Here is a 26,642-nt window from a genome sequence, read left to right on the forward strand (position 1 = left end):
TTCTGTACAAGAAATTTATGTATTAAAAAAAACAAAACTAAACTTAATGTACAAATCAAGAAAAAGAAGAAGAGCAGCTTAAATAAAAGGCGAGGGGCGAGACCAGGAACACAGGAGATGCTCCGCCCGTCCACGTATCAAGCCACCCTGCCAGAATGCTTCATTTGTTCAATAAATTAAAGGGGAGGGGGATGTAAACAACCTGGACGAAGAGTGGGGGGAGGGGCGAGACAAAACGGAGGGGGTGGAGGGACGATAGTTAAGGGATGTGGTGATGGGGAGAAGTTGGGTCAGATGGTCTTCTGTAACTAACTCCCCATTTGTGGCACAGATATTCCCCGCCATTTGCACTTCTCGGAGGTCAGAACGCCTGACGTATGTAAAGTTCATTCCACGCGCACCAGCAGACCCCTCAAGATGGTGGCCCCCTTTTCCTTAGTCAGCCACTCCACCTCAGAGCTGGGAATCCTGGGATCCAGGAGATCTGAGGTCCCTGCTGATGGGGGGCCCATCTTATATGATCCTGGTCGTACGCAGACCTGGAGGGCAACTTGGGCTCCCAACGTGCGCTGAGACCGGGGGTCCCTGAACCTGAAACAAGAGAAAGGCAATACTTAGAACGGAGGAGATGATGTCCGGCAGCCACCTCCTGTATAGCGTGCCATCCTGATATGGACCTTCTGTTGTGTATATAGGTGGCTAGCTGGTATTAGGATTGGTGGTTGTAATCTGACCGCTCTAGCCCGTAATCTTACCAGAAAACTGGGTGAACTCCAGCCACCCATGAGTCCTCCCCCACACAATGTAAAGACTTTGTGCTCCCTGTAGAAGGTCATCTCCATGACAACCGTTTTCCCACAGCGGTGTCAGACTCCACCCCTTTATATTATTTCACTACATTCTGGGACAGATTTATAAATTGGTCTCTAGAACGGATGCATCATGGGACGTTCACTATAAGGGATTCATGCAGCCTAATCATCACTGGTCATTGGTGTAACCGTGCGATGACCGGAGGGCTCCTTTAACTCCGGTCCCTTTATCTCTCATCAGTTTTATAGCAGTGGACATGGTCCCTGACACAGACATAACAGATGGTGGCCCCTTACATAAAGATTGATGTGTCGGAGTACCCTAGAGAACAAGAAGCTCCTAATCAGAGGATCACAACCATGTCCCAGACTCACATGACTTTGGGACAAAAGTCGGGCAGGCCGCTGTATCGTAGGGTCGGTGATAAGACCACGCTCTGCACTTCACGGCTCTGCAGGACATTGGGCTCGGATGGTGGGAAGCCATTCTGGGGATCGGACTTCATCGGCACAGATGTGAGGATACACGATGAACCTGGGGAGGAGAACAATGCAGAAGTATTTACACCCTATTATGAAGTCATGAATAATAAAGGATCGGGGGCTCAGATCACACACCTGGGAGCAGCTCCCCCCGGTCCAGCGTCCTCCGCACACTGCCGGCGCTGCTGCCCTGGTAAGCAATGTGCCACTTCTTGTATTGAGTACACGATAACCGCGGGTTCAGCCTGCAACACATCAGAGTCACGAGCGGGAATCTCCAGAGTTACTGCAGTCACTTCTCCAATGAGAAAGCTACAAGTACCTGAGGGGGAAGCTGCACCATCCCGTAGGCTCGGCGTATTCTCGAGGGGGGTCTCCCCTCTTACTGTACAACTCATCTCCTCGCAGCTTGTGACACGACTCACAGTGACAAACGCACAGCTTACAGTCCTCCATGAAATAGCCATCTACAAGACAGAGAGAACATGAGACGGGAGGAGAGAGAGAGAGACGGGAGGAGAGAGAGAGAGAGACGGGAGGAGAGAGAGAGAGAGACGGGAGGAGAGAGAGAGAGAGACGGGAGGAGAGAGAGAGAGAGACGGGAGGAGAGAGAGAGAGAGACGGGAGGAGAGAGAGAGAGACGGGAGGAGAGAGAGAGACGGGAGGAGAGAGAGAGAGACGGGAGGAGAGAGAGACGGGAGGAGAGAGAGACGGGAGGAGAAAGAGAGAGAGAGACGGGAGGAGAGAGAGAGAGAGAGACACACGGGAGGAGAGAGAGAGAGACACGGGAGGAGAGAGAGAGAGAGAGAGAGACGGGAGGAGAGAGAGAGAGAGACGGGAGGAGAGAGAGAGAGAGACGGGAGGAGAGAGAGAGAGAGACGGGAGGAGAGAGAGAAAGAGAGAGAGAGAGAGAGACGGGAGGAGAAAGAGAGAGAGAGAGACGGGAGGAGAGAGAGAGAGAGAGACACACGGGAGGAGAGAGAGAGAGACACGGGAGGAGAGAGAGAGAGAGACGGGAGGAGAGAGAGAGAGAGACGGGAGGAGAGAGAGAAAGAGAGAGAGAGACGGGAGGAGAGAAAGAGAGAGAGAGAGAGACGGGAGGAGAGAGAGAGAGAGAGACACACGGGAGAGAGAGAGAGAGACGGGAGGAGAGAGAGAGAGAGACGGGAGGAGAGAGAGAGAGAGACGGGAGGAGAGAGAGAGAGAGAGACGGGAGGAGAGAGAGAAAGAGAGAGAGAGACGGGAGGAGAGAAAGAGAGAGAGAGAGAGACGGGAGGAGAGAGAGAAAGAGAGAGAGACGGGAGGAGAGAGAGAGAGAGAGACGGGAGGAGAGAGAGAGAGAGACGGGAGGAGAGAGAGAGAGAGACGGGAGGAGAGAGAGAGAGAGACGGGAGGAGAGAGAGAGAGAGACGGGAGGAGAGAGAGACGGGAGGAGAGAGAGAGAGACGGGAGGAGAGAGAGAGAAACGGGAGGAGAGAGAGAGACACGGGAGGAGAGACACGGGAGGAGAGAGAGAGAGAGACGGGAGGAGAGAGAGAGAGAGAGACGGGAAGAGAGAGAGAGAGACAGACGGGAAGAGAGCGAGAGAGAGAGAGAGAGACGGGAGGAGAGAGAGAGACGGGAGGAGAGAGAGAGACGGGAGGAGAGAGAGAGACGGAAGGAGAGAGAGAGAGACGGGAGGAGAGAGAGAGAGAGACGGGAGGAGAGAGAGAGAGAGAGAGACGGGAGGAGAGAGACGAGAGAGAGACGGGAGGAGAGAGAGAGACGGGAGGAGAGAGAGAGAGAGACGGGAGGAGAGAGAGAGAGAGAGAGACGGGAGGAGAGAGAGAGAGAGAGAGACGGGAGGAGAGAGAGAGAGAGACGGGAGGAGAGAGAGAGAGAGACGGGAGGAGAGAGAGAGAGAGACGGGAGGAGAGAGAGAGAGAGAGACGGGAGGAGAGAGAGAGAGACAGACGGGAAGAGAGCGAGAGAGAGAGAGAGACGGGAGGAGAGAGAGAGACGGGAGGAGAGAGAGAGACGGGAGGAGAGAGAGAGACGGGAGGAGAGAGAGAGACGGGAGGAGAGAGAGAGACGGGAGGAGAGAGAGAGAGACGGGAGGAGAGAGAGAGAGACGGGAGGAGAGAGAGACGGGAGGAGAGAGAGAGAGAGAGACGGGAGGAGAGAGAGAGAGAGAGACGGGAGGAGAGAGAGAGAGAGAGACGGGAGGAGAGAGAGAGAGAGAGAGAGAGACGGGAGGAGAGAGAGAGAGAGAGAGAGACGGGAGGAGAGAGAGAGAGAGAGAGAGACGGGAGGAGAGAGAGAGAGACGGGAGGAGAGAGAGAGACAGAGACGGGAGGAGAGAGAGAGACAGAGACGGGAGGAGAGAGAGAGACAGAGACGGGAGGAGAGAGAGAGACAGAGACGGGAGGAGAGGGAGAGACAGAGACGGGAGGAGAGAGACGAGAGAGACAGAGACGGGAGGAGAGAGACGAGAGAGAGAGAGAGACGGGAGGAGAGAGAGAGAGAGAGACGGGAGGAGAGAGAGAGAGAGAGAGACGGAAGGAGAGAGAGAGACGGGAGGAGAGAGAGACGGAAGGAGAGAGAGAGACGGGAGGAGAGAGAGAGAGAGAGAGAGACGAGGGAGGAGAGAGACGAGAGAGAGAAAGAGAGACGAGAGAGAGAGAGAGACGGGAGGAGAGAGACGAGAGAGAGAGACGGGAGGAGAGAGAGAGAGAGAGAGAGAGAGAGAGACGGGAGGAGAGAGAGAGAGAGACGGGAGGAGAGAGAGAGAGAGACGGGAGGAGAGAGAGAGAGAGACGGGAGGAGAGAGAGAGAGAGAGACGGGAGGAGAGAGAGAGAGAGAGAGACGGGAGGAGAGAGAGAGAGAGACGGGAGGAGAGAGACGAGAGAGAGAGACGGGAGGAGAGAGGAGAGAGACGGGAGGAGAGAGAGAGAGAGACGGGAGGAGAGAGAGAGAGACGGGAGGAGAGAGAGAGACGGGAGGAGAGAGAGAGACGGGAGGAGAGAGAGAGACGGGAGGAGAGAGAGAGAGACGGGGGGAGAGACGGGAGGAGAGAGAGAGAGAGAGACGGGGGAGAGAGAGAGAGAGACGGGAGGAGAGAGAGAGAGAGAGACGGGAGGAGAGAGAGAGAGAGAGAGAGACGGGAGGAGAGAGAGAGAGAGACGGGAGGAGAGAGACGAGAGAGAGAGAGACGGGAGGAGAGAGACGAGAGAGAGAGAGAGACGAGAGACGGGAGGAGAGAGAGAGAGAGAGAGAGAGAGAGAGAGACGGGAGGAGAGAGAGAGAGAGAGAGAGACGAGAGGAGAGAGACGGGAGGAGAGAGAGAGACACGGGAGGAGAGAGAGAGAGAGAGAGACGGGAGGAGAGAGAGAGAGAGAGACGGGAGGAGAGAGAGAGAGAGAGAGACGGGAGGAGAGAGAGAGAGACGGGAGGAGAGAGAGAGAGAGAGAGACGGGAGGAGAGAGACGAGAGAGAGAGAGACACAGAGACGGGAGGAGAGAGAGAGAGAGAGAGACGGGAGGAGAGAGAGAGACGGGAGGAGAGAGAGAGACGGGAGGAGAGAGACGGACACGGGAGGAGAGAGAGAGAGAGACGGGAGGAGAGAGACGAGAGAGAGAGAGACACGGGAGGAGAGAGAGAGAGAGACGGGAGGAGAGAGAGAGAGAGAGACGGGAGGAGAGAGAGAGAGAGAGAGACGGGAGGAGAGAGAGAGAGACGGGAGGAGAGAGACGAGAGAGAGAGAGAGACACAGAGACGGGAGGAGAGAGACGGGAGGAGAGAGAGAGACGGGAGGAGAGAGAGAGACACGGGAGGAGAGAGAGAGAGAGAGACGGGAGGAGAGAGACGAGAGAGAGAGAGACACAGAGACGGGAGGAGAGAGAGAGAGAGAGAGAGACGGGAGGAGAGAGAGACGGGAGGAGAGAGAGACGGGAGGAGAGAGAGAGAGACGGGAGGAGAGAGACGGGAGGAGAAAGAGAGACACAGACGGGAGGAGAGAGAGACACAGACGGGAGGAGAGAGAGAGACACAGACGGGAGGAGAGAGAGAGACACAGACGGGAGGAGAGAGAGAGACACAGACGGGAGGAGAGAGAGAGACACAGACGGGAGGAGAGAGAGAGACACAGACGGGAGGAGCGAGAGAGACACAGACGGGAGGAGCGAGAGAGACACACAGACGGGAGGAGCGAGAGAGACACACAGACGGGAGGAGCGAGAGAGACACACAGACGGGAGGAGCGAGAGAGACACACAGACGGGAGGAGCGAGAGAGACACACAGACGGGAGGAGCGAGAGAGAGAAACGGGAGGAGAGAGAGAGAAACGGGAGGAGAGAGAGAGAGAGAGACGGGAGGAGAGAGAGAGAGAGAGAGACGGGAGGAGAGAGAGAGAGAGACGGGAGGAGAGAGACGAGAGAGAGAGAGAGACGGGAGGAGAGAGAGAGACGGGAGGAGAGAGAGAGAGAGAGAGACGGGAGGAGAGAGAGAGAGACGGGAGGAGAGAGAGAGACGGGAGGAGAGAGAGAGACGGGAGGAGAGAGAGAGAGACGGGAGGAGAGAGAGAGAGAGACAGACGGGAGGAGAGAGAGAGAGAGACAGACGGGAGGAGAGAGAGAGAGAGAGAGACGGGAGGAGAGAGAGACGGGAGGAGAGAGAGAGACGGGAGGAGAGAGACGGGAGGAGAGAGAGAGACAGACGGGAGGAGAGAGAGAGAGAGACGGGAGGAGAGAGAGACGGGAGGAGAGAGAGAGAGAGAGAGACGGGAGGAGAGAGAGAGAGAGAGACGGGAGGAGAGAGACGAGAGACAGAGACTGGAGGAGAGAGAGAAAGAGAGAGAGACGGGAGGAGAGAGAGAGAGAGAGAGAGAGAGAGAGAGAGAGACGGGAGGAGAGAGACGGGAGGAGAGAGACGGGAGGAGAGAGACGGGAGGAGAGAGACGGGAGGAGAGAGACGGGAGGAGAGAGACGGGAGGAGAGAGACGGGAGGAGAGAGACGGGAGGAGAGAGACGGGAGGAGAGAGACGGGAGGAGAGAGACGGGAGGAGAGAGAGAGAGACAGACGGGAGGAGAGAGAGAGAGACAGACGGGAGGAGAGAGAGAGAGACAGACGGGAGGAGAGAGAGAGACGGGAGGAGAGAGAGAGACGGGAGGAGAGAGAGAGACAGACGGGAGGAGAGAGAGAGAGAGACAGACGGGAGGAGAGAGAGAGAGACAGACGGGAGGAGAGAGAGAGAGACAGACGGGAGGAGAGAGAGAGAGAGACAGACGGGAGGAGAGAGAGAGAGACAGACGGGAGGAGAGAGAGAGAGAGAGACACAGACGGGAGGAGACAGAGAGAGACACAGACGGGAGGAGAGAGAGAGAGAGACACAGACGGGAGGAGAGAGAGAGAGACACAGACGGGAGGAGAGAGAGAGAGAGAGACACAGACGGGAGGAGAGAGAGAGAGACACAGACGGGAGGAAAGAGAGAAACGGGAGGAGAGAGAGAGAGAAACGGGAGGAGAGAGAGAGACACAGACGGGAGGAGAGAGAGAGAGACACAGACGGGAGGAGAGAGAGAAACGGGAGGAGAGAGAGAGAGAAACGGGAGGAGAGAGAGAGAGAGAGAGAAACGGGAGGAGAGAGAGAGAGAGACGGGAGGAGAGAGAGAGAGAGAGAGACGGGAGGAGAGAGAGAGAGAGAGAGAGACGGGAGGAGAGAGAGAGAGAGAAACACGGGAGGAGAGAGAGAGAGAGAGAGACGGGAGGAGAGAGAGAGAGAGACGGGAGGAGAGAGAGAGAGAGACGGGAGGAGAGAGAGAGAGAGAGAGACGGGAGGAGAGGGAGAGAGAGAGAGACGGGAGGAGAGAGAGAGAGAGAGAGACGGGAGGAGAGAGAGACGGGAGGAGAGAGAGACGGGAGGAGAGAGAGACGGGAGGAGAGAGAGACGGGAGGAGAGAGAGACGGGAGGAGAGAGAGACGGGAGGAGAGAGAGACGGGAGGAGAGAGAGAGAGAGAGACGGGAGGAGAGAGACGGGAGGAGAAAGAGAGACACAGACGGGAGGAGAGAGAGACACAGACGGGAGGAGAAAGAGAGACACAGACGGGAGGAGAGAGAGACACAGACGGGAGGAGAGAGAGAGAGACAGACGGGAGGAGAGAGAGAGACACAGACGGGAGGAGAGAGAGAGAGACACAGACGGGAGGAGAGAGAGAGAGACACAGACGGGAGGAGAGAGAGAAACGGGAGGAGAGAGAGAGAGAGACGGGGAGGAGAGAGAGAGAGAGAGACGGGAGGAGAGAGAGAGAGAGAGACGGGAGGAGAGGGAGAGAGAGAGACGGAAGGAGAGAGACGGAAGGAGAGAGAGAGAGAGAGACGGAAGGAGAGAGAGAGAGAGAGAGACGGAAGGAGAGAGAGAGAGAGAGAGACGGAAGGAGAGAGAGAGAAAGACGGAAGGAGAGAGAGAGAGAGAGAGACGGAAGGAGAGAGAGCGAGACGGGAGGAGGGAGAGCGAGACGGGAGGAGGAAGAGCGAGACGGAGGAGGAAGAGCGAGACGGGAGGAGGAAGAGCGAGACGGGAGGAGAGAGAGCGAGACGGGAGGAGAGAGAGCGAGACGGGAGGAGAGAGAGCGAGACGGGAGGAGAGAGAGCGAGACGGGAGGAGAGAGAGCGAGACGGGAGGAGAGAGAGCGAGACGGGAGGAGAGAGAGCGAGACGGGAGGAGAGAGAGCGAGACGGGAGGAGAGAGAGCGAGACGGGAGGAGAGAGAGCGAGACGGGAGGAGAGAGAGCGAGACGGGAGGAGAGAGAGCGAGACGGGAGGAGAGAGAGCGAGACGGGAGGAGAGAGAGCGAGACGGGAGGAGAGAGAGCGAGACGGGAGGAGAGAGAGCGAGACGGGAGGAGAGAGAGCGAGACGGGAGGAGAGAGAGCGAGACGGGAGGAGAGAGAGCGAGACGGGAGGAGAGAGAGCGAGACGGGAGGAGAGAGAGCGAGACGGGAGGAGAGAGAGCGAGACGGGAGGAGAGAGAGCGAGACGGGAGGAGAGAGAGCGAGACGGGAGGAGAGAGAGCGAGACGGGAGGAGAGAGAGCGAGACGGGAGGAGAGAGAGCGAGACGGGAGGAGAGAGAGCGAGACGGGAGGAGAGAGAGAGAGAGACGGGAGGAGAGAGAGCGAGACGGGAGGAGAGAGAGCGAGACGGGAGGAGAGAGAGAGAGAGACGGAAGGAGAGAGAGAGAGACGGAAGGAGAGAGAGAGAAACGGAAGGAGAGAGAGAGAGACGGAAGGAGAGAGAGAGACGGAAGGAGAGAGAGAGAGAGACGGAAGGAGAGAGAGAGAGAGAGACGGAAGGAGAGAGAGAGAGAGAGACGGAAGGAGAGAGAGAGAGAGAGAGACGGGAGGAGAGAGAGAGAGAGAGAGACGGGAGGAGAGAGAGAGAGAGAGACGGGAGGAGAGAGAGAGAGACGGGAGGAGAAGAGAGAGACGGGAGGAGAGAGAGAGAGACGGGAGGAGAGAGAGAGAGAGAGACGGGAGGAGAGAGAGAGAGAGAGACGGAAGGAGAGAGAGAGAGACGGAAGGAGAGAGAGAGAGACGGAAGGAGAGAGAGAGAGAGAGACGGAAGGAGAGAGAGAGAGAGACGGAAGGAGAGAGAGAGAGAGAGACGGGAGGAGAGAGAGAGAGAGAGAGAGAGAGACGGGAGGAGAGAGAGAGACGGGAGGAGAGAGAGAGAGAGACGGGAGGAGAGAGAGAGAGAGACGGGAGGAGAGAGAGACGGGAGGAGAGAGAGAGAGAGAGACGGGAGGAGAGAGAGAGAGAGACGGGAGGAGAGAGAGAGAGAGACGGGAGGAGAGAGAGAGAGAGAGAGACGGGAGGAGAGAGAGAGAGACGGGAGGAGAGAGACGGGAGGAGAGAGACGGGAGGAGAGAGACGGGAGGAGAGAGACGAGAGAGAGAGACGGGAGGAGAGAGAGAGAGAGACGGGAGGAGAGAGACTGGAGGAGAGAGACGGGAGGAGAGAGAGAGACGGGGGGAGGAGAGAGAGAGACGGGAGGAGAGAGAGAGAGAGAGACGGGAGGAGAGAGAGAGAGAGAGAGAGAGAGACGGGAGGAGAGAGAGAGACGGGAGGAGAGAGAGAGAGAGACGGGAGGAGAGAGAGAGAGAGACGGGAGGAGAGAGAGACGGGAGGAGAGAGAGAGAGAGAGAGAGAGAGACGGGAGGAGAGAGAGAGAGAGAGACGGGAGGAGAGAGAGAGAGAGACGGGAGGAGAGAGAGAGAGAGAGAGAGAGAGACGGGAGGAGAGAGAGAGAGACGGGAGGAGAGAGACGGGAGGAGAGAGACGGGAGGAGAGAGACGGGAGGAGAGAGACGAGAGAGAGAGACGGGAGGAGAGAGAGAGAGAGACGGGAGGAGAGAGACTGGAGGAGAGAGACGGGAGGAGAGAGAGAGACGGGGGGAGGAGAGAGAGAGACGGGAGGAGAGAGAGAGAGACGGAAGGAGAGAGAGAGAGAGACGGAAGGAGAGAGAGAGAGACGGAAGGAGAGAGAGAGAGACGGAAGGAGAGAGAGAGAGAGACGGAAGGAGAGAGAGAGAGAGAGACGGAAGGAGAGAGAGAGAGAGAGACGGAAGGAGAGAGCGAGACGGGAGGAGGAGAGAGCGAGACGGGAGGAGAGAGAGAGCGAGACGGGAGGAGAGAGAGAGCGAGACGGGAGGAGAGAGAGAGCGAGACGGGAGGAGAGAGAGAGCGAGACGGGAGGAGAGAGAGAGCGAGACGGGAGGAGAGAGAGAGAGAGACGGAAGGAGAGAGAGAGAGAGAAAGACGGAAGGAGAGAGAGAGAGAGACGGAAGGAGAGAGAGAGAGACGGAAGGAGAGAGAGAGAGAGAGACGGAAGGAGAGAGAGAGACTGAAGGAGAGAGAGAGAGAGAGACGGGAGGAGAGGGAGAGAGAGAGACGGGAGGAGAGGGAGAGAGAGAGACGGGAGGAGAGAGAGAGAGAGACGGGAGGAGAGAGAGAGAGAGAGAGACGGGAGGAGAGAGAGAGAGAGAGAGAGACGGGAGGAGAGAGAGAGACAGAGAGAGACGGGAGGAGAGAGAGAGACAGAGAGAGACGGGAGGAGAGAGAGAGACGGGAGGAGAGAGAGAGACGGGAGGAGAGAGAGAGAGAGACGGAAGGAGAGAGAGAGAGAGACGGAAGGAGAGAGAGAGAGACGGAAGGAGAGAGAGAGAGACGGAAGGAGAGAGAGAGAGAGAGACGGAAGGAGAGAGAGAGAGAGAGACGGAAGGAGAGAGAGAGAGAGAGACGGAAGGAGAGAGAGAGAGAGAGACGGGAGGAGAGAGAGAGAGAGAGACGGGAGGAGAGAGAGAGAGAGAGAGACGGGAGGAGAGAGAGAGAGAGAGAGACGGGAGGAGAGAGAGAGAGAGAGAGACGGGAGGAGAGAGAGAGAGAGAGAGAGACGGGAGGAGAGAGACGGGAGGAGAGAGACGGGAGGAGAGAGATGAGAGAGACGGGAGGAGAGAGAGAGAGAGACGGGAGGAGAGAGAGAGAGAGAGAGAGAGACGAGAGAGAGAGAGACAGAGACTGGAGGAGAGAGACGAGAGAGAGAGAGACAGAGACTGGAGGAGAGAGACGGGAGGAGAGAGAGAGACGGGAGGAGAGAGAGAGAAAGACGGAAGGAGAGAGAGAGAGAGAGACGGAAGGAGAGAGAGAGAGAGAGAGACGGGAGGAGAGAGAGCGAGACGGGAGGAGAGAGAGAGAGAGAGAGACGGGAGGAGAGAGAGAGCGAGACGGGAGGAGAGAGAGAGAGCGAGACGGGAGGAGAGAGAGAGCGAGACGGGAGGAGAGAGAGAGCGAGACGGGAGGAGAGAGAGAGCGAGACGGGAGGAGAGAGAGAGCGAGACGGGAGGAGAGAGAGAGCGAGACGGGAGGAGAGAGAGAGCGAGACGGGAGGAGAGAGAGAGCGAGACGGGAGGAGAGAGAGAGCGAGACGGGAGGAGAGAGAGAGCGAGACGGGAGGAGAGAGAGAGCGAGACGGGAGGAGAGAGAGAGCGAGACGGGAGGAGAGAGAGAGCGAGACGGGAGGAGAGAGAGAGCGAGACGGGAGGAGAGAGAGAGCGAGACGGGAGGAGAGAGAGAGCGAGACGGGAGGAGAGAGAGAGCGAGACGGGAGGAGAGAGAGAGCGAGACGGGAGGAGAGAGAGAGCGAGACGGGAGGAGAGAGAGAGCGAGACGGGAGGAGAGAGAGAGCGAGACGGGAGGAGAGAGAGAGCGAGACGGGAGGAGAGAGAGAGCGAGACGGGAGGAGAGAGAGAGCGAGACGGGAGGAGAGAGAGCGAGACGGGAGGAGCGAGAGCGAGACGGGAGGAGAGAGAGAGCGAGACGGGAGGAGAGAGAGAGCGAGACGGGAGGAGAGAGAGAGCGAGACGGGAGGAGAGAGAGAGCGAGACGGGAGGAGAGAGAGAGCGAGACGGGAGGAGAGAGAGAGCGAGACGGGAGGAGAGAGAGAGCGAGACGGGAGGAGAGAGAGAGCGAGACGGGAGGAGAGAGAGAGCGAGACGGGAGGAGAGAGAGAGCGAGACGGGAGGAGAGAGAGAGCGAGACGGGAGGAGAGAGAGAGCGAGACGGGAGGAGAGAGAGAGCGAGACGGGAGGAGAGAGAGAGCGAGACGGGAGGAGAGAGAGAGCGAGACGGGAGGAGAGAGAGAGCGAGACGGGAGGAGAGAGAGCGAGACGGGAGGAGAGAGAGCGAGACGGGAGGAGAGAGAGCGAGACGGGAGGAGAGAGAGCGAGACGGGAGGAGAGAGAGCGAGACGGGAGGAGAGAGAGCGAGACGGGAGGAGAGAGAGCGAGACGGGAGGAGAGAGAGCGAGACGGGAGGAGAGAGAGCGAGACGGGAGGATAGAGGGGGAACAATGTGGTAACGGCCAATCTCTCACCAGGCAGGAGCAGCAGTTCCTTGAAGCGGAGGCAGAGGGCGAGATATTCACAGCTGAGGAGGGCCAGGGGGTCCGGGGGTAACCAGCACAAACTCTCTTTCACACCTAGAGAGATGAAGATCAGAGAGAAATATGACACGCATGAAGCTAGAAAATCAACATCAAAATAAATATTAAGGACGAATAGAACAGTGACAAAAGAAAAGAGGAGCAAGAAACCACAGGACTCAACAAAACCATCCCGGGAACAAAGGAAGACAATTGGGAAAAAAGACGGAAGTAGCGTGTAGAATACCTCAAAGAGAGGGGAGGGGACGCATAGAAGGGCCCGATAGGGTGGGGAGGGGACACATAGAAGGGCCCGTTAGGGTGGGGACGTATAGAGGGTCCGATGCGGTGGGGACGTATAGAAGGTCCGATACGGTGGGGACGTATAGAAGGTCCGATAGGGAGGGGACGTATAGAGGGCCCGATAGGGAGGGGAGCTATAGAGGGCCCGATAGGGAGGGGACGTATAGAGGGACCGATAGGGAGGGGGACGTATAGAGGGCCCGATAGGGAGCCCGATAGGGAGGGGATGTATAGAGGGCCCGATAGGGAGGGGATGTATAGAGGGCCCGATAGGGAGGGGACGTATATAGAGGGCCTGATAGGGAGGGGACGTATAGAGGGCCTGATAGGGAGGGGATGTATAGAGGGCCTGATAGCGAGGGGATGTATAGAGGGCCTGATAGCGAGGGATGTATAGAGGGCCTGATAGCGAGGGGATGTATAGAGGGCCTGATAGGGGGTGGATGTATAGAGGGCCTGACAGTTTTTCCTCCGTTTCCTGGACATAGAAGTAAGCACCCAGGTAAAATATGAACCTAACACCATTGCAATGAATACTGGACCCGATGAAATATAGGTTGCAGTGAAACGCGTTGGCTCTTCTTTAGCATATGGTTATGGGATGTAGACAGGGTGGTGTGAGGGAATGCGGCCCCCCTCTCTGTCACTTACCATCCACCATATCCGCCTTCTCTCTCTCTCCAGGAATATGACCCTCATGAGAATTGGCCCCCTGTACCTCTCCTGTCACTATGGAAACCTAGAGAAAAGATCATACGTGTTGTAAGCGGTGGGCAGGATAACATTACACCAGATGCCATCACATAATTCCACATCAGTAACAGACCAGAATAGGAATATCTCCCGATACGTTGTAGGGTCAGGAGAAGACTGGGTGCCTGCCATGGCTGAGCAGGACATCATATCTACATAGTGGCCTACAGACGGTAACCATGTATGACACTGACCTGCTCACACTGTCCATACAGGTCAACCACGATGTAACACAGCTCCGGCAGGTCTTGTGCTCCAACCCCCTGATCCAGGCCATTAATGTATAAGTGGAGCCCACCCGAGGAATCCAACAAGAGACCAACACATGTTCCCTCAGGACACAAGTCAAGATTAGGTCCATACCCGTCACGGATCTAGAAGATGGAAAACAGGTAGACAGTGGTGAGTAGCAGAGTCTGAAACACATTCGGCAGTGGTCATGTGACAATGTATGTAGGTCATGTGATGTCATGTGTACAATGTCCAGGAGGGGGTCACAGGAAAACCCTATAGGTCAGGCTATGGGTACCTTGGCTCCGTTGAATAAAACAGCGTTGCGTTGGAAGACCCAAGCGCTCCTCTTAATGGCAGCCGCTGTGGCTGGGAAATTCAGCCTCTCGGGTGAAACACCAATAACTCCGACAGAAAGAGAGGACGTCCAGAGTGGCGAGAGCTGGTCTATCCGGACCTGGAGAGCGCAGAGGACACAATAATGCATGGATTAGAGGTTGAGATTTGCGAGCTGCAGGTTACGAGAACCTTTATAAATTCCAGAAAGAATGGGCTCCGGCCATACATGAAGAGGAGAGGTCTAGAATACAGGACCCCACAGAACCGCATCCCCCAGCCCCCTCCTGTACCTGGAATAAGAAGAGCCGAGGCAGCGGCTGAGCCAACACCACGATGCCCTGGTTATAGCTGCACACGCGTGTCGCTGTTCTGTTCCCATGTGAAAGTTGTATGTTCTTCCCGTGATTACCCATAAAGTGCAAAGAGTGCAGCTGGAGGGCAGGCGGAGGATCACCCTGACACAAGAGGAACCCGGCATTAGTATCACCATGCGGTGGAAGGGGCAGGCTATGGCTGGGGCCGGACTAGGACTCACATTGTGCTCTAGATCTTCCTCCTCTTCGCTCTCAGAATTTACCGATGGTGGTTTGGTGGCGTCAGATTCTTCTAGAACTGAGGAGCTGACAATAGATAGAGCAGTGATGGAGCCATGAAGATCTAGGATTGCGTAAACACCCTGGGGGGACAGAGACAATCATTATTGTGTGTCTTGGTCTGTACGATGGTAATAGGGTAATATGGCCGACTTCCCCCACCCATCCGACCTTTTCAATCGAAATTGTAGAAGATTTGATTTTATCACCAAACAGAAAGTGACACTTGCCCAAGTGGATCGACTAAAAATCACAACTTTGTGTCTAGTGCAGAGGCTTCACTAAAACGTAACCAATCCCGCCGGTAGTATACGTATATATTAATTATTCCTACAACATGATCAGGAATCCATCCATCAGGTCCACCATTTATAGGGTCTGAGGGTGTGTTGAATCTCCAAGCAGGTACAAGAGTACCCCACCAAAAACACATCAGTTGGCTTAGTTTCATCGATGACGTAATATTTATCTTCTTGGATTCTTACAATGAATTCCTGGTAGATTGAGGACATTTCATAATTTATTGTGGATAGTCTGGATCTTCTAATCTCCGATGATGGAGAACTGAGGAAGTTTCATCATTTATTGTGGATTCTCTGGATCTTCTAATCTCCAATGATGGAGAACAGAGGACGTTTCCTAATTTCTTGTGGATTCTCTGGATCTTCTAATCTCCGATGATGGAAAACAGAGGACGTTTCATCATTTAGGCTGGGTTCACACGAGCACATTAACGTCCGTAATGGACGGACGTATTTCGGGCGGAAGTCCCGGACCGAACTCAGTGCAGGGAGCCGGGCTCCTAGCATCATAGTTATGTACGATGCTAGGAGTCCCTGCCTCTCCGTGGAACTACTGTCCCGTACTGAAAACATGATTACAGTACGGGACAGTTATCCTGCAGAGAGGCAGGGACTCCTAGCATCGTACATAACTATGATGCTAGGAGCCCGGCTCTCTGCACCGAGTTCGGTCCGGGACATCCGGCCGAAATACGTCCGTCCTTTACGGACGCTAATGTGCTCGTGTGAACCCAGCCTTATTGTGGATTGTCTGGATCTTCTAATCTCCGATGATGGAGAAGGTTTCATCATTTATTGTGGATTGTCTGGATCTTCTAATCTCCGATAATGGGGAACTGAGGACGTTTCATCCTTTATTGTGGATTCTCTGGATCTTCTAATCTCCGAAGATGGAGAACAGAGGACGTTTCATCATTTATCCCCACACCCAAAAACAATAGACAGGAATCACTTTATTAAGTACATGGGTTTCTGCACTTCATCTGCGCCTATTTTACATGGATGCGGGGGCTGGCTGGGACTGAACGGCACAGGTATGCGCTCAATTGTCCCCCCTTAGTGTCCGGTTCCTGTCTGGGCAGCACGATGAATGCTACGCGCCATACTCTACACCTGTAACAGTGACCTTGATCGCTATAAAGCCTGTATCCCCTGTGGGGCCAAGCACTTGTCGGGATCTGAGTTGGAGGCCGCTGCCCGGTCTTCACAATGTCCGGATGGTTTAATCTCCTGTTACTGCTCCATTGGTCCATTTATGGGGCCCCTCCAGGACAATATTGTGGATTTAGTCCGATTGATTGATTATGGATTTCCAATGCATTCTGTATGTGCACCAGGTACTGGCCCCTCCTCAATTATCTGTGGTCTGTCTCATTAACCCCTTCATGAACCAACAGTCTTTCATTTAGTCATCGTCGCATTTCAACAGTCATAAGGTTTTTTTTTTTCCGTTGACGCAGCCGAACTTGTTTTCTGTTTTTTTAATGTCACAATTTTGGGGGACATAGAACTTTTTTCACTTTTGTGGGAGGGAAAAAAAGGTTCCTCCCGCATGGTCTTTTACGGTTACAATTTCTGCCGTTCCCTATGCGGTGTAAATTCCGTGTTACCTTCATTCTGCCGGTCGATACGATTACGGTGATACAAAGATGTGGAGGTTTTTCGTGTTTTACTACTTTTGCACAATAAAAAACTTTTAAACAAAAATAACTTGGCGTGAGGGCTTGTTTTTTGTGGGAGGAGGTGTCATTTTTATTGGTGCGATTTTGGGGTACATGGGGCATATTAACTTTTAATAATTAGCTGCTTTTTTTGTACGGCGTTCACCATGCGGTTTAAATAATGTGTTAACTTTATTGTTCAGGTTGTTACGATTGCGGCAATAAAAAAAAAAAAAAGTGGTTTTATTTTGTAAAAGTGTAAAAAAAAAACAAACGGAAACACAAAACATTTTTGGGAAAGAATTTTATTTTTTTACTGTGTATTTTTAAAAATAAAAATAAACTTTTAACTGTATTTACAGATTTTTTTTTAGTCCCACTAGGGGACGTCACAATGTGATCTTCTGATCGCCGATATGTTTTCTTCAATTCAATATAGAGTAAAGTGGACATGAAGTATATTATATATACAGGTGACCGGAGAAGATCTAGCAGATAATAATAACACTTACAGGTGACCGGAGAAAATCGAGCAGATAATAACACCACTTACAGGTGACCGGGGCAGATCTAGTGGATAATAACACCACTTACAGGTGACAGGGGCAGATCTAGAATATAATATCACTTACAGGTGACCGGGCAAATCTAGCAGATAATAACAACAAGGCTGTCGAACTACAGGTCCCAGCCAGCTGAAGCACAGAGTCTGTGACATTGCAAGCTAAGGCAGTGCCAACCATTTTTCATTTCTACATGTTGCACAGATAACAACAACACTTACAGGTGACCGGGCAGATCTAGCAGATAATAACACTTACAGGTGACCGGGCAGATCTAGCAGATAACACTTACAGGTGACCGGAGCAAAGATAGCAGATAATAATAACACTTACAGGTGACCAGGGCATATCTAGTGGATAATAATAACACTTACAGGTGACCGGGGCAGATCTAGAAGATAATATCACTTACAGGTGACTGGGGCAGATCTAGAAGATATCACTTACAGGTGAGAAGAACAGATCTAGCAAACAATAATAACACTTACAGGTGACAAGGGCAAATCTAGCTGACAGTAATAGCACTTACAGGTGACCAGGGCAGATCTAGCAGATCAGAAGTTTGATGAACTGACTGGTAAAAGTGGCATCCTATGACAGTGCCGTGTGTAAAGTCACTTCAGTACGACCCACACTACCACCAATGTCTGTCTATGGAGAGTACATGCCTGTGTGCTTCATTTTATGCAGCTGTTTGCAATGGGTGTGGCTGAAACACTTGAATTCAATCATTAGGAGGGTGTCCACATACTTTTGGCCAGTGTAAATCATAGTCTGAAATCACCATCCAAATCAAAATCTATATCCTACCTGACAGTAATGCGTGTGTATAAGTGTGTGGACATTGATGTGGATGGTACAACCCTAAAACCAGAAGAGGACATGTCAGTAGAACCAGGGCCTTGACGACGACGTGTAGGAGTTGGGGGTCCCCCTATTATTACAGCAGCCTGTACCGGATAGACTTGAGTCGTCATGTCCGTGTCTATGGGGGTATGTGGTTACATCAGAGCAGATCCACCAATAATCAGCAGGTATGTCACACTCAGTGCAGCATCCCCGGCTTTACTGCACCTCCCCTCCACCCCAAAATATAATGTCCCTGAACACCGCTGGGGGCCAGGCCGGTTCTCTAACCTCTAGAGTCTCTTACCTTAGGAATCCCGCTGGCAGCCGGTCCCATGTCCTCTCCATTTATCAAAATGTGCAGCGTGTCATCACTATCACGACGTACCCCCAGTCTGCAGCCGGCCTACAGGTAACATACATACAGGTTACTACAGAGCAGAACCCTAGAGACTCAGAGATAAGAGCCACGTTCTAGATCAGTACCCAACCCAAGAGAGAAGAGCCACATTCTAGATCAGTACACAAACCAAGAAAGTAGCCATGTTCTAGATCAGTACACAAACCAAGAGAAGAGCCATGTTCTAGATCAGTACACAAACCAAGAGAAGAGCCATGTTCTAGATCAGTACAAAAACCAAGAGAGGAACCACGTTCTAGATCAGTACACAAACCAAGAGAAGAGCCATGTTCTAGATCAGTACACAAAACAAGAGAGGATTCAAGCTCTAGATCAGAACACAACTCAAGAAAGGAGCCATGTTCTAGATCAGTACAAAAACCAAGAGAGGAACCACGTTCTAGAGAAGTACACAAACCAAGAGAGGAGCCATGTTCTAGATGAGTACATTACAAAGACTAGGAGGAGAGCCATGTTCTAGAGCAGTACACAAACCAAGAGAGGAACGATGTTCTAGAGCAGTACACAAAACAAAAGAGCCATGTTCTAGATCAGTACACAAACCAAGAGATAGCCATGTTCTAGATCAGTACACAAACCAAGAAAAGAGCCATGGTCTAGATCAGTACACAAACCAAGAGAGGAACCACGTTCTAGATCAGTATACAAACCGAGAGGAGCCACGTTCTAGATCAGCACACAAACCAAGAGAGGAGTCACGTTCTAGATCAGTACACAAACCAAGAGAAGAGCCATGTTCTAGATCAGTACACAAAACGAGAGGATTCAAGCTCTAGATCAGTACACAACCCAAGAAAGGAGCCATGTTCTAGATCAGTACAAAAACCAAGAGAGGAACCACGTTCTAGAGAAGTACACAAACCAAGAGAGGAGCCATGTTCTAGATCAGTACACAAACCAAGAGAAGAGCCATGTTCTAGATCAGTACACAAACAGAGAGGAGCCACGTTCTAGATCAGCACACAAACCAAGAGAGGAGCCACGTTCTAGATCAGTACACAAACCAAGAGAAGAGCCATGTTCTAGATCAGTACACAAAACAAGAGAGGATTCAAGCTCTAGATCAGTACACAACCCAAGAAAGGAGCCATGTTCTAGATCAGTACAAAAACCAAGAGAGGAACCACGTTCTAGAGAAGTACACAAACCAAGAGAGGAGCCATGTTCTAGATCAGTACACAAACCAAGAGAAGAGCCATGTTCTAGATCAGTACACAAACCAAGAGGAGCCACGTTCTAGATCAGTACACAAACTGAGAAGAGCCATGTTCTAGAGCAGTACACAAACTAAGAGAAGAGGCATGTTCTAGATCAGTACATTACATAGACTTGGAGAAAGGAGCCGTGTTCTAGATCATTACACGACATAGACTCAGAGAGAGCACCCGTGTTCTAAATCAGTTTAACATGAGAGAGGAGCGCATTTGGTCTCCAAACCTGCCTCCCACATCCCACTAGCTGCCCCGGGGACTCTGCATACATAGAACACAGGTGACATGAACGGCGTAATGAGGCCGCTGTGGAGATTTCCGTTCCCCTAATACCCACATTTTCTAATTTGTCATAAAATAACGACGTGAAGTTTAGTTTTAACCCCCCAATCTTTCAGGAACAGGACTTACACGGATCCGCTCCAAACTGCTACAGTAATTCTCCCGGAGGCACTGGCCGTTCCTCAGAACTTCAGACCCACAAACCAACCAAGTGACCCGGGATCGGAGATCGATTGCTGATGATGGGAGACCTCCACCCAGGAACGGGGCCTCGAGAGGTGGAATTGAGGTGACACCAATATGACAAGATCCGGTCCAGTGTGGGTCCAGTCGCTCCACTTTCACCTGAAAGGAAGATGGAGTGAAATGAGGAGGAGCCTGATCTAATGGAGTGGTCACTATACAAATGTAGTCCATACCCCGCACCCTACAAGAAAACCCCAAGATATTCACCTCAAAGACCTCATTAACAAGGAGTTCACTACTACTGAACACAATGCAATCACCATAGCCAGCGTTCCGTTCTGCTCGAGTCCCATCACCCAGGACACACACGTTCTTTCCACAGATGGAGTGGAACCGATGAGAGACACTGGGGACTAGTGGAAAAAAAAAGGTCAGTGGCAAAGTGGAGGAAGAGTGAACGATGGGTAACAGGAAATTTACATTTACTCACCTGGAGAAGGGGTAGGAAGGGACTTGTCAGTCACATGACTCACTGATAAACTGTTGTCTATAAGGCCACTCCCACCAGTCAGAGACACCTGGACACACTGCCCATACAAGTCTATCACCGCAAAGATATCTGATGGACACAAAACATGCAGTCAGGAACATGAAAGAAAGATCCCTACAGGAGACGCAGGCGAGAAGATAAAGACACCCGTCACCACTCATCCTGGAGAGGAGATACAGACACCCGTCACAACTCATCCTCCAGAGAAGATACAGACACCCGTCACCACTCATCCTGTAGAGAAGATGCAGACATCCGTCACCACTCATCCTGTAGAGAAGATGCAGACATCCGTCACCACTCATCCTGGAGAGAAGATGCAGACACCCGTCACCACTCATCTTGGAGAGAAGATACAGATAACCCGTCACCATTCATCCTGGAGAGAAGATACAGACACCCGTCACCACTCATCCTCCAGAGTAGAGAAAGACACCCATCACCACTCATGCTCCAGAGAAGATACAGATAACCCGTCATCACTCATCCTGGGGAGAAGATACAGACACCCCTCACCACACATCCTGGAGAGAAGATACAGACGCCCGTCACCACTCATCCTCCAGAGAAGATACAGATAACCCGTCATCACTCATCCTGGAGAAAAAATACAGACACCCGTCACCACCCATCCTGGAGAGAAGATACAGACACCCGTCACTACTCATCCTGGAGAGAAGATACAGACACCCGTCACTACTCATCCCCCAGAGAAGATACAGACACCTGTCACCACTCCTCCTTCAAAGAAGATACAGATACCCATCACCACTCCTCCTGGAGAGAAGATACAGACACCCGTCACCACTCATCCTGGAGAGAAGATACAGACACCCGTCACCACTCATCCTGGAGAGAAGATACAGACACTCGTTACCACTCATCCTGGAGAGAAGATACAGACACCCGTCACCACTCATCCGCCAGAGAAGATACAGATAACCCTTCAGCACTCATCCTGGAGAGAAAATACAGACACCCGTCACCACTCATCCTGGAGAGAAGATACAGACACCCGTCACCACTCATCCTCCAGAGAAGATACAGACACCCGTCACCACTGATCCTGGAGAGAAGATGCAGACACCTGTCACCACTCATCCTCCAGAGAAGATACAGACACCCGTCCCATCTCATCCAGGAGAGAGGATACAGCCACCCGTCAAAACTCATCCTTCAGAGAAGATACAGACACCCATCACCACTCATCCTTCAGAGAAGATACAGACACCCGTCTCCACTCATCTTGGAGAGAAGATACAGACACACGTCACCACTCATCCTCCAGAGAAGATACAGATAACCCATCACCACTCATCCTGGAGAGAAGATGCAGACACCCGTCACCACTCATCCTGGAGAGAAGATACAGACACCCATCAGCACTCATCCTCCAGAGAAGATACAGACACCCGTCACCATTCATCCTCCAGAGAAGATACAGACACCCGTCCCTACTCATCCAGGAGAGAGGATACAGCCACCCGTCACAACTCATCCCCTAGAGAAGTTACAGACACCCGTCACCACTAATCCTGGAGAGAAGATACAGACACCCGTCCCTACTCATCATCCAGAGAAGATACAGACACCAGTCACAACTCATCCTGGAGAGAAGATACAGACACCCGTCACCACTCATCCTGGAGAGAAGATACAGACGCCCGTCACCACTCATCCTGGAGAGAAGATACAGACGCCCGTCACCACTCATCCTCCAGAGAAGATACAGATAACCCGTCACTACTCATCCTGGAGAGAAGATACAGACACCCGTCACCACTCATCCTGGATAGAAAATACAGACACCCGTCACCACTCATCCTCCAGAGAAGATACAGACACCCGTCACCACTCATCCTGGAGAGAAGATACAGACACCCGTCACCACTCATCCTGGAGAGAAGATACAGACACCTGTCACCACTCAACCTGGAGAGAAGATACAGACACCCGTCACCACTGATCCTGGAGATACAGACACCCGTCACCACTCATCCTGGAGATACAGACACTCGTCACCACTCATCCTGGAGATACAGACACCCGTCACCACTCATCCTGGAGATACAGACACCCGTCACCACTCATCCTGGAGAGAAGATACAGACGCCCGTCACCACACATCCTGGAGAGAAGATACAGAAGCCCGTCACCACTCATCCTGGAGAGAAGATACAGATACCCGTCACCACTCATCCTGGAGAGAAGATACAGACACAGGTCACCACTCATCCTGAAAAGTAGATACAGACACCCGTCACCACTCATCCTGGAGAGAAGATACAGACACCCGTCACCACTCATCCTGAAAAGAAGATACAGACACCCGTCACAACTCGTCCTGGAGAGAAGATACAGACACCCGTCACCACTCATCCTGGAGATACAGACACCCGTCACCACTCATCCTGGAGAGAAGATACAGACGCCCGTCACCACACTTCCTGGAGAGAAGATACAGACGCCCGTCACCACTCATCCTGGAGAGAAGATACAGATACCCGTCACCACTCATCCTGGAGAGAAGATACAGACACAGGTCACCACTCATCCTGAAAAGAAGATACAGACACCCGTCACCACTCATCCTGGAGAGAAGATACAGACACCCGTCACCACTCATCCTGGAGAGAAGATACAGACACCCGTCACCACTCATCCTGGAGAAAAGATACAGACACCCGTCACCACTCATCCTGGAGAGAAGATACAGACACCCGTCACCACTCATCCTGGAGAGAAGATACAGACACCCGTCACCACTCATCCTGGAGAGAAGATACAGACACCCGTCACCACTCATCCTGGAGAAAAGATACAGACACCCGTCACCACTCATCCTGGAGAGAAGATACAGACACCCGTCACCACTCATCCTGGAGAGAAGATACAGACACCCGTCACCACTCATCCTGGAGAGAACATACAGACACCCGTCACCACTCATCCTGGAGATAACATACAGACACCAGTCTCCCCTCAACTCCCGGAGATACAGACACCCGTCTTCCCTCATCCCCCAGAGAAGATACAGGCACCAGTCTCCCTTTATCCCCCGGAGAAGATACAGACACGCGTGGGGGGGGGGGCAGAGACGTGAGGCTCTCAATCAGAGAACACGGATACTCGGCTCCCTCCTTCAGCTGCAGGAGACCCATGGTTCCCCAGAGAAGACATGTGGCTCACCTCTAGCCGCCGGCAGTGCTGTACAGGCCACACCTTGGTCTTCACCATTAATGTAATAGTGTAAATCTCCTCTGGCTGTTTTCATCATTCCAATCCTTGAACCAGCTCCTAGAGAATCCAGATCACAGCCATAGTTGTTCCTCAAGGTGTTCCCATCCTGCATGATGGCTGTTCCGCTAATAGGAGTAGAGAAGAATGTCACCTCTATACTGGAGATATTAACAATGGGAAAAAACCCTGCAGCCTGTAATAAAAGAGTGGTCCCATCCCATAATCCCCCATGGAGAAGGAGCCTCGTCCAGACAGATGAGCAGTTCCCTGGTGCTTACCTCAGCATCCAAGTGTCATAGTCAATGTCCGTCATTGTGTTGGGAAACTCCAGGTTCTCAGGGCGAATGGCTGTGACTCCTGGGGAGATGCTAGATGTTAGAGATATACAGTGAAAAGTCCAGAACATGAGACCGCGAGATGCTGGGGGCTGCTGAGGGGGCCCCAGTGCTCAGCCAGCAGTGGTGGGGATAGTGGCAGGCTCCATTCCTGCTCATGACAGTGACAGCTGCACCTGTAACCACCCCTATCTTACTGCCAGCTCCTCACCTGCCTCTATGGATCCCGACCAGCGATCCACCATCTTCTGAATAGCAATCTCAAACAGCTCTCCGTCCCTCAGAGGCCTGGGGTGGGGGGGGGGGGGAGGGGAGTTTGGAAACAGAAGGAAAAAAAAAAGTGTCACGGGGGAGCGCACTCTGACCGCCATGATACTGTGTTCATAGAGAAGAGCCCGCACCACTGCTCACCGGTTAGACATGACTATGGCATCGTTAAATTCACTGCGCGAGTTGTTCCTCAGTGCGGTGCGTCCACCGTTAGTAATGAGGGCGTTACTGCCGTGCAGGTGATGGAAGCGCAGGTCCGACAGGGACTGCTGAGTGCAGGGGGTCCCAGGAGTGAGGGCGAGGACCTCATCTTCTTCCCCAGGCAGAGGAACCGTGTCTTCAGAAATAAAGAGAAGAATACATGCAGCATTGTAGCCAAGGAATGTGCGGGACTGACCCCAATAATAGTCCCCCTCCCTCCAAGTCCCACATCTGAAGTCATAGATATATAGGAAACAAAAGATCCAGAAAACCAGCACGAGACCGCCAAGACCTTACAGCAACCCTCCGGTCCAAGAAAAAACGTCACTATGAATGACAAAGGAAAGATCCTGCCGCCGATCATCCGTTCCGGTGCCACCTTCATGTATATAAAATGTCCGCCAGTCGCAGAGTATGCGTAGTCCGAGACCCGTCCCCCTGCCCTCTGATGGAGTAGCAGAGCTGGGTCCTGTCTGTCTCTTCCTCGGCAGGTCTCTTTGCAGGAGATCTGACAGAAGAGGAAGGGACAGCACATCAGAAGACCCGGCCCGCTACAAGAGGAGGAAGACCACGCCGTCAAGAACAAGTATCCGTCTCTTCCCCACCAGAAGTCCTGCAACGGGACCTGCAGAGGAAGAGACAGACCGGCCACAGCGCTGCGACTCTGTCACAGGGCAGGGGGACGGGTCTCAGACTACACACAGGGTAGTCAGACTGTGGCGGCCCTTTTACATACATGGAGAGGACACCAGCACGGATGAACGGCGGCCATTTTTACTTTGGACCAGAGTGTCCCCTCAACATTGAGTGTCCGGATAGACATAGACGCCATTTACCACCACAGTAAGTCCCTCACGTAATTCGCACAATTTGGGATTATTCTGGGACTCTATGGTAAAAATTAGTGACACAGAGAATATCGGAGGAATCCTTCTTTACAAATGTGGATCCAGCCGAAACGCCCGGCTTCCCAGGACACAACTTGCCTACTCTGAACCAGTCCTCCAAGCCGGTGGAGTAGGCAATGAGGATATTATCGGAGGTGAGGGACACCCCAAGAACATACTGTCAGGACGACACAGGGCAGGGTACCACTGATTCTCAGGGAGACATCGGCACAGGAGCCCATAGGGGCCACAGTCACTTACCAGCTTCATCCACGATGGTGGCCTGCGCTGCCTGACCATATAAATCCACCACTGCGAACACGTTGGGTGGAACGTTCCAAGCGGCTACACCCTGAGCTACCCCATTCACAAAGAAGTTGAGAGTGCCATCTTCTCGCCTCACCACCCCCACAGTGTCACCAGCCTAAAAGACAGGAGGCAATGAGAGGCGGCCGCTATTCAGCACGCGCGCGCACACCATACACCGCATCATGCCTGAGGAAGACGGAGGCCCAGTATAACCTCACATCTGACCTTCAGCCTGTCCAGGTTGTGTCCATACTCGTCCAGGATGGTGGTGCCGTTGTGCATTACGCCATTGCCCGTCATCATCCAGGTTCCTGCAGGACGCAGACAAGTAAGACGGGCGGAGTACAAGTTGGTGGTCACCGGATGACGAGTATGAGGACTTACCTGAGCGCAGATTGGTCATGGTGGACGGCAGTTGTAAATACGCTGGGTTATGGGTAGTGACGCCAATCTCAATAGATCCCGCCCACTTGTCCACCATTTTGTCTATCCGCACCTGGAAAACCTCATTATTATGAAGCGGCCGGTTACTGAGCACCACACCATGGTTGAAGTCGTCTGTGGCGCTAGAGATAGTGAAAAGGAAGACATTAGGATCCATGGGCGAAGAGCGCGGCCAGCGGCGGGGATGAAGGCGAGTAGCGCACATGTACGTACTGCGGCCGGAGAGCCGTGCGTCCCCCGTTGATGATTGAAGCTTTCTGACCGCAGTTTGTATGAAACAGAAGCTGCGCAGGGTCCGGGGTTTGTGAATTCTGCCGTCCTGTGTCCGGTGACCTGGCTCTTAGGATGGCATTATTCCTCCGCAGGCGGTCAGCATGATTGTGGTTGTGAACGATCGTCACCTTGACAGCCATCCCGTAGAGGTCGACCACGCCATAAACCACCGGAGGGGTCTGACACGAGGCCACA

General features: G+C 53.2%; 1 protein-coding gene across 1 annotated transcript; it reads right to left on the reverse strand.

The window, feature by feature from the left end:
- On the reverse strand, positions 1–26,642 carry NEURL4 (neuralized E3 ubiquitin protein ligase 4). Its single transcript, XM_075847374.1, has 22 exons — positions 26,388–26,642; positions 26,115–26,296; positions 25,956–26,041; positions 25,683–25,845; positions 24,475–24,670; positions 24,275–24,351; positions 24,007–24,085; positions 23,678–23,853; positions 20,429–20,557; positions 20,206–20,351; positions 19,882–20,097; positions 18,146–18,244; positions 14,409–14,549; positions 14,164–14,328; positions 13,833–13,991; positions 13,498–13,677; positions 13,202–13,289; positions 12,200–12,304; positions 1,618–1,762; positions 1,431–1,540; positions 1,188–1,347; positions 1–591 (listed from the first exon to the last, which is right to left on the reverse strand). Exons 1-22 carry the CDS (start codon positions 26,585–26,587, stop codon positions 387–389), a joined length of 3,207 nt encoding a protein of 1,068 aa, XP_075703489.1. The 5' UTR covers positions 26,588–26,642; the 3' UTR covers positions 1–386.

Source organism: Rhinoderma darwinii, assembly GCF_050947455.1.
Source record: "Rhinoderma darwinii isolate aRhiDar2 chromosome 3 unlocalized genomic scaffold, aRhiDar2.hap1 SUPER_3_unloc_3, whole genome shotgun sequence".
In the NCBI taxonomy this organism is placed as follows: Eukaryota; Metazoa; Chordata; class Amphibia; order Anura; family Rhinodermatidae; genus Rhinoderma; species Rhinoderma darwinii.

Bases quoted from the DNA above. Each gene is read 5' to 3' on its own strand.
- NEURL4 (XM_075847374.1), bottom strand. From the start codon at position 26,587: ATGGCTGTCAAGGTGACGATCGTTCACAACCACAATCATGCTGACCGC. The intron at 20,352-20,428 runs GTGAGTAAATGT...TTTTTCCACTAG, and splicing joins CCTTCCTACCCCTTCTCCAG to TCCCCAGTGTCTCTCATCGG. The intron at 13,678-13,832 runs GTACCCATAGCC...TCCATCTTCTAG, and splicing joins TTTTATTCAACGGAGCCAAG to ATCCGTGACGGGTATGGACC.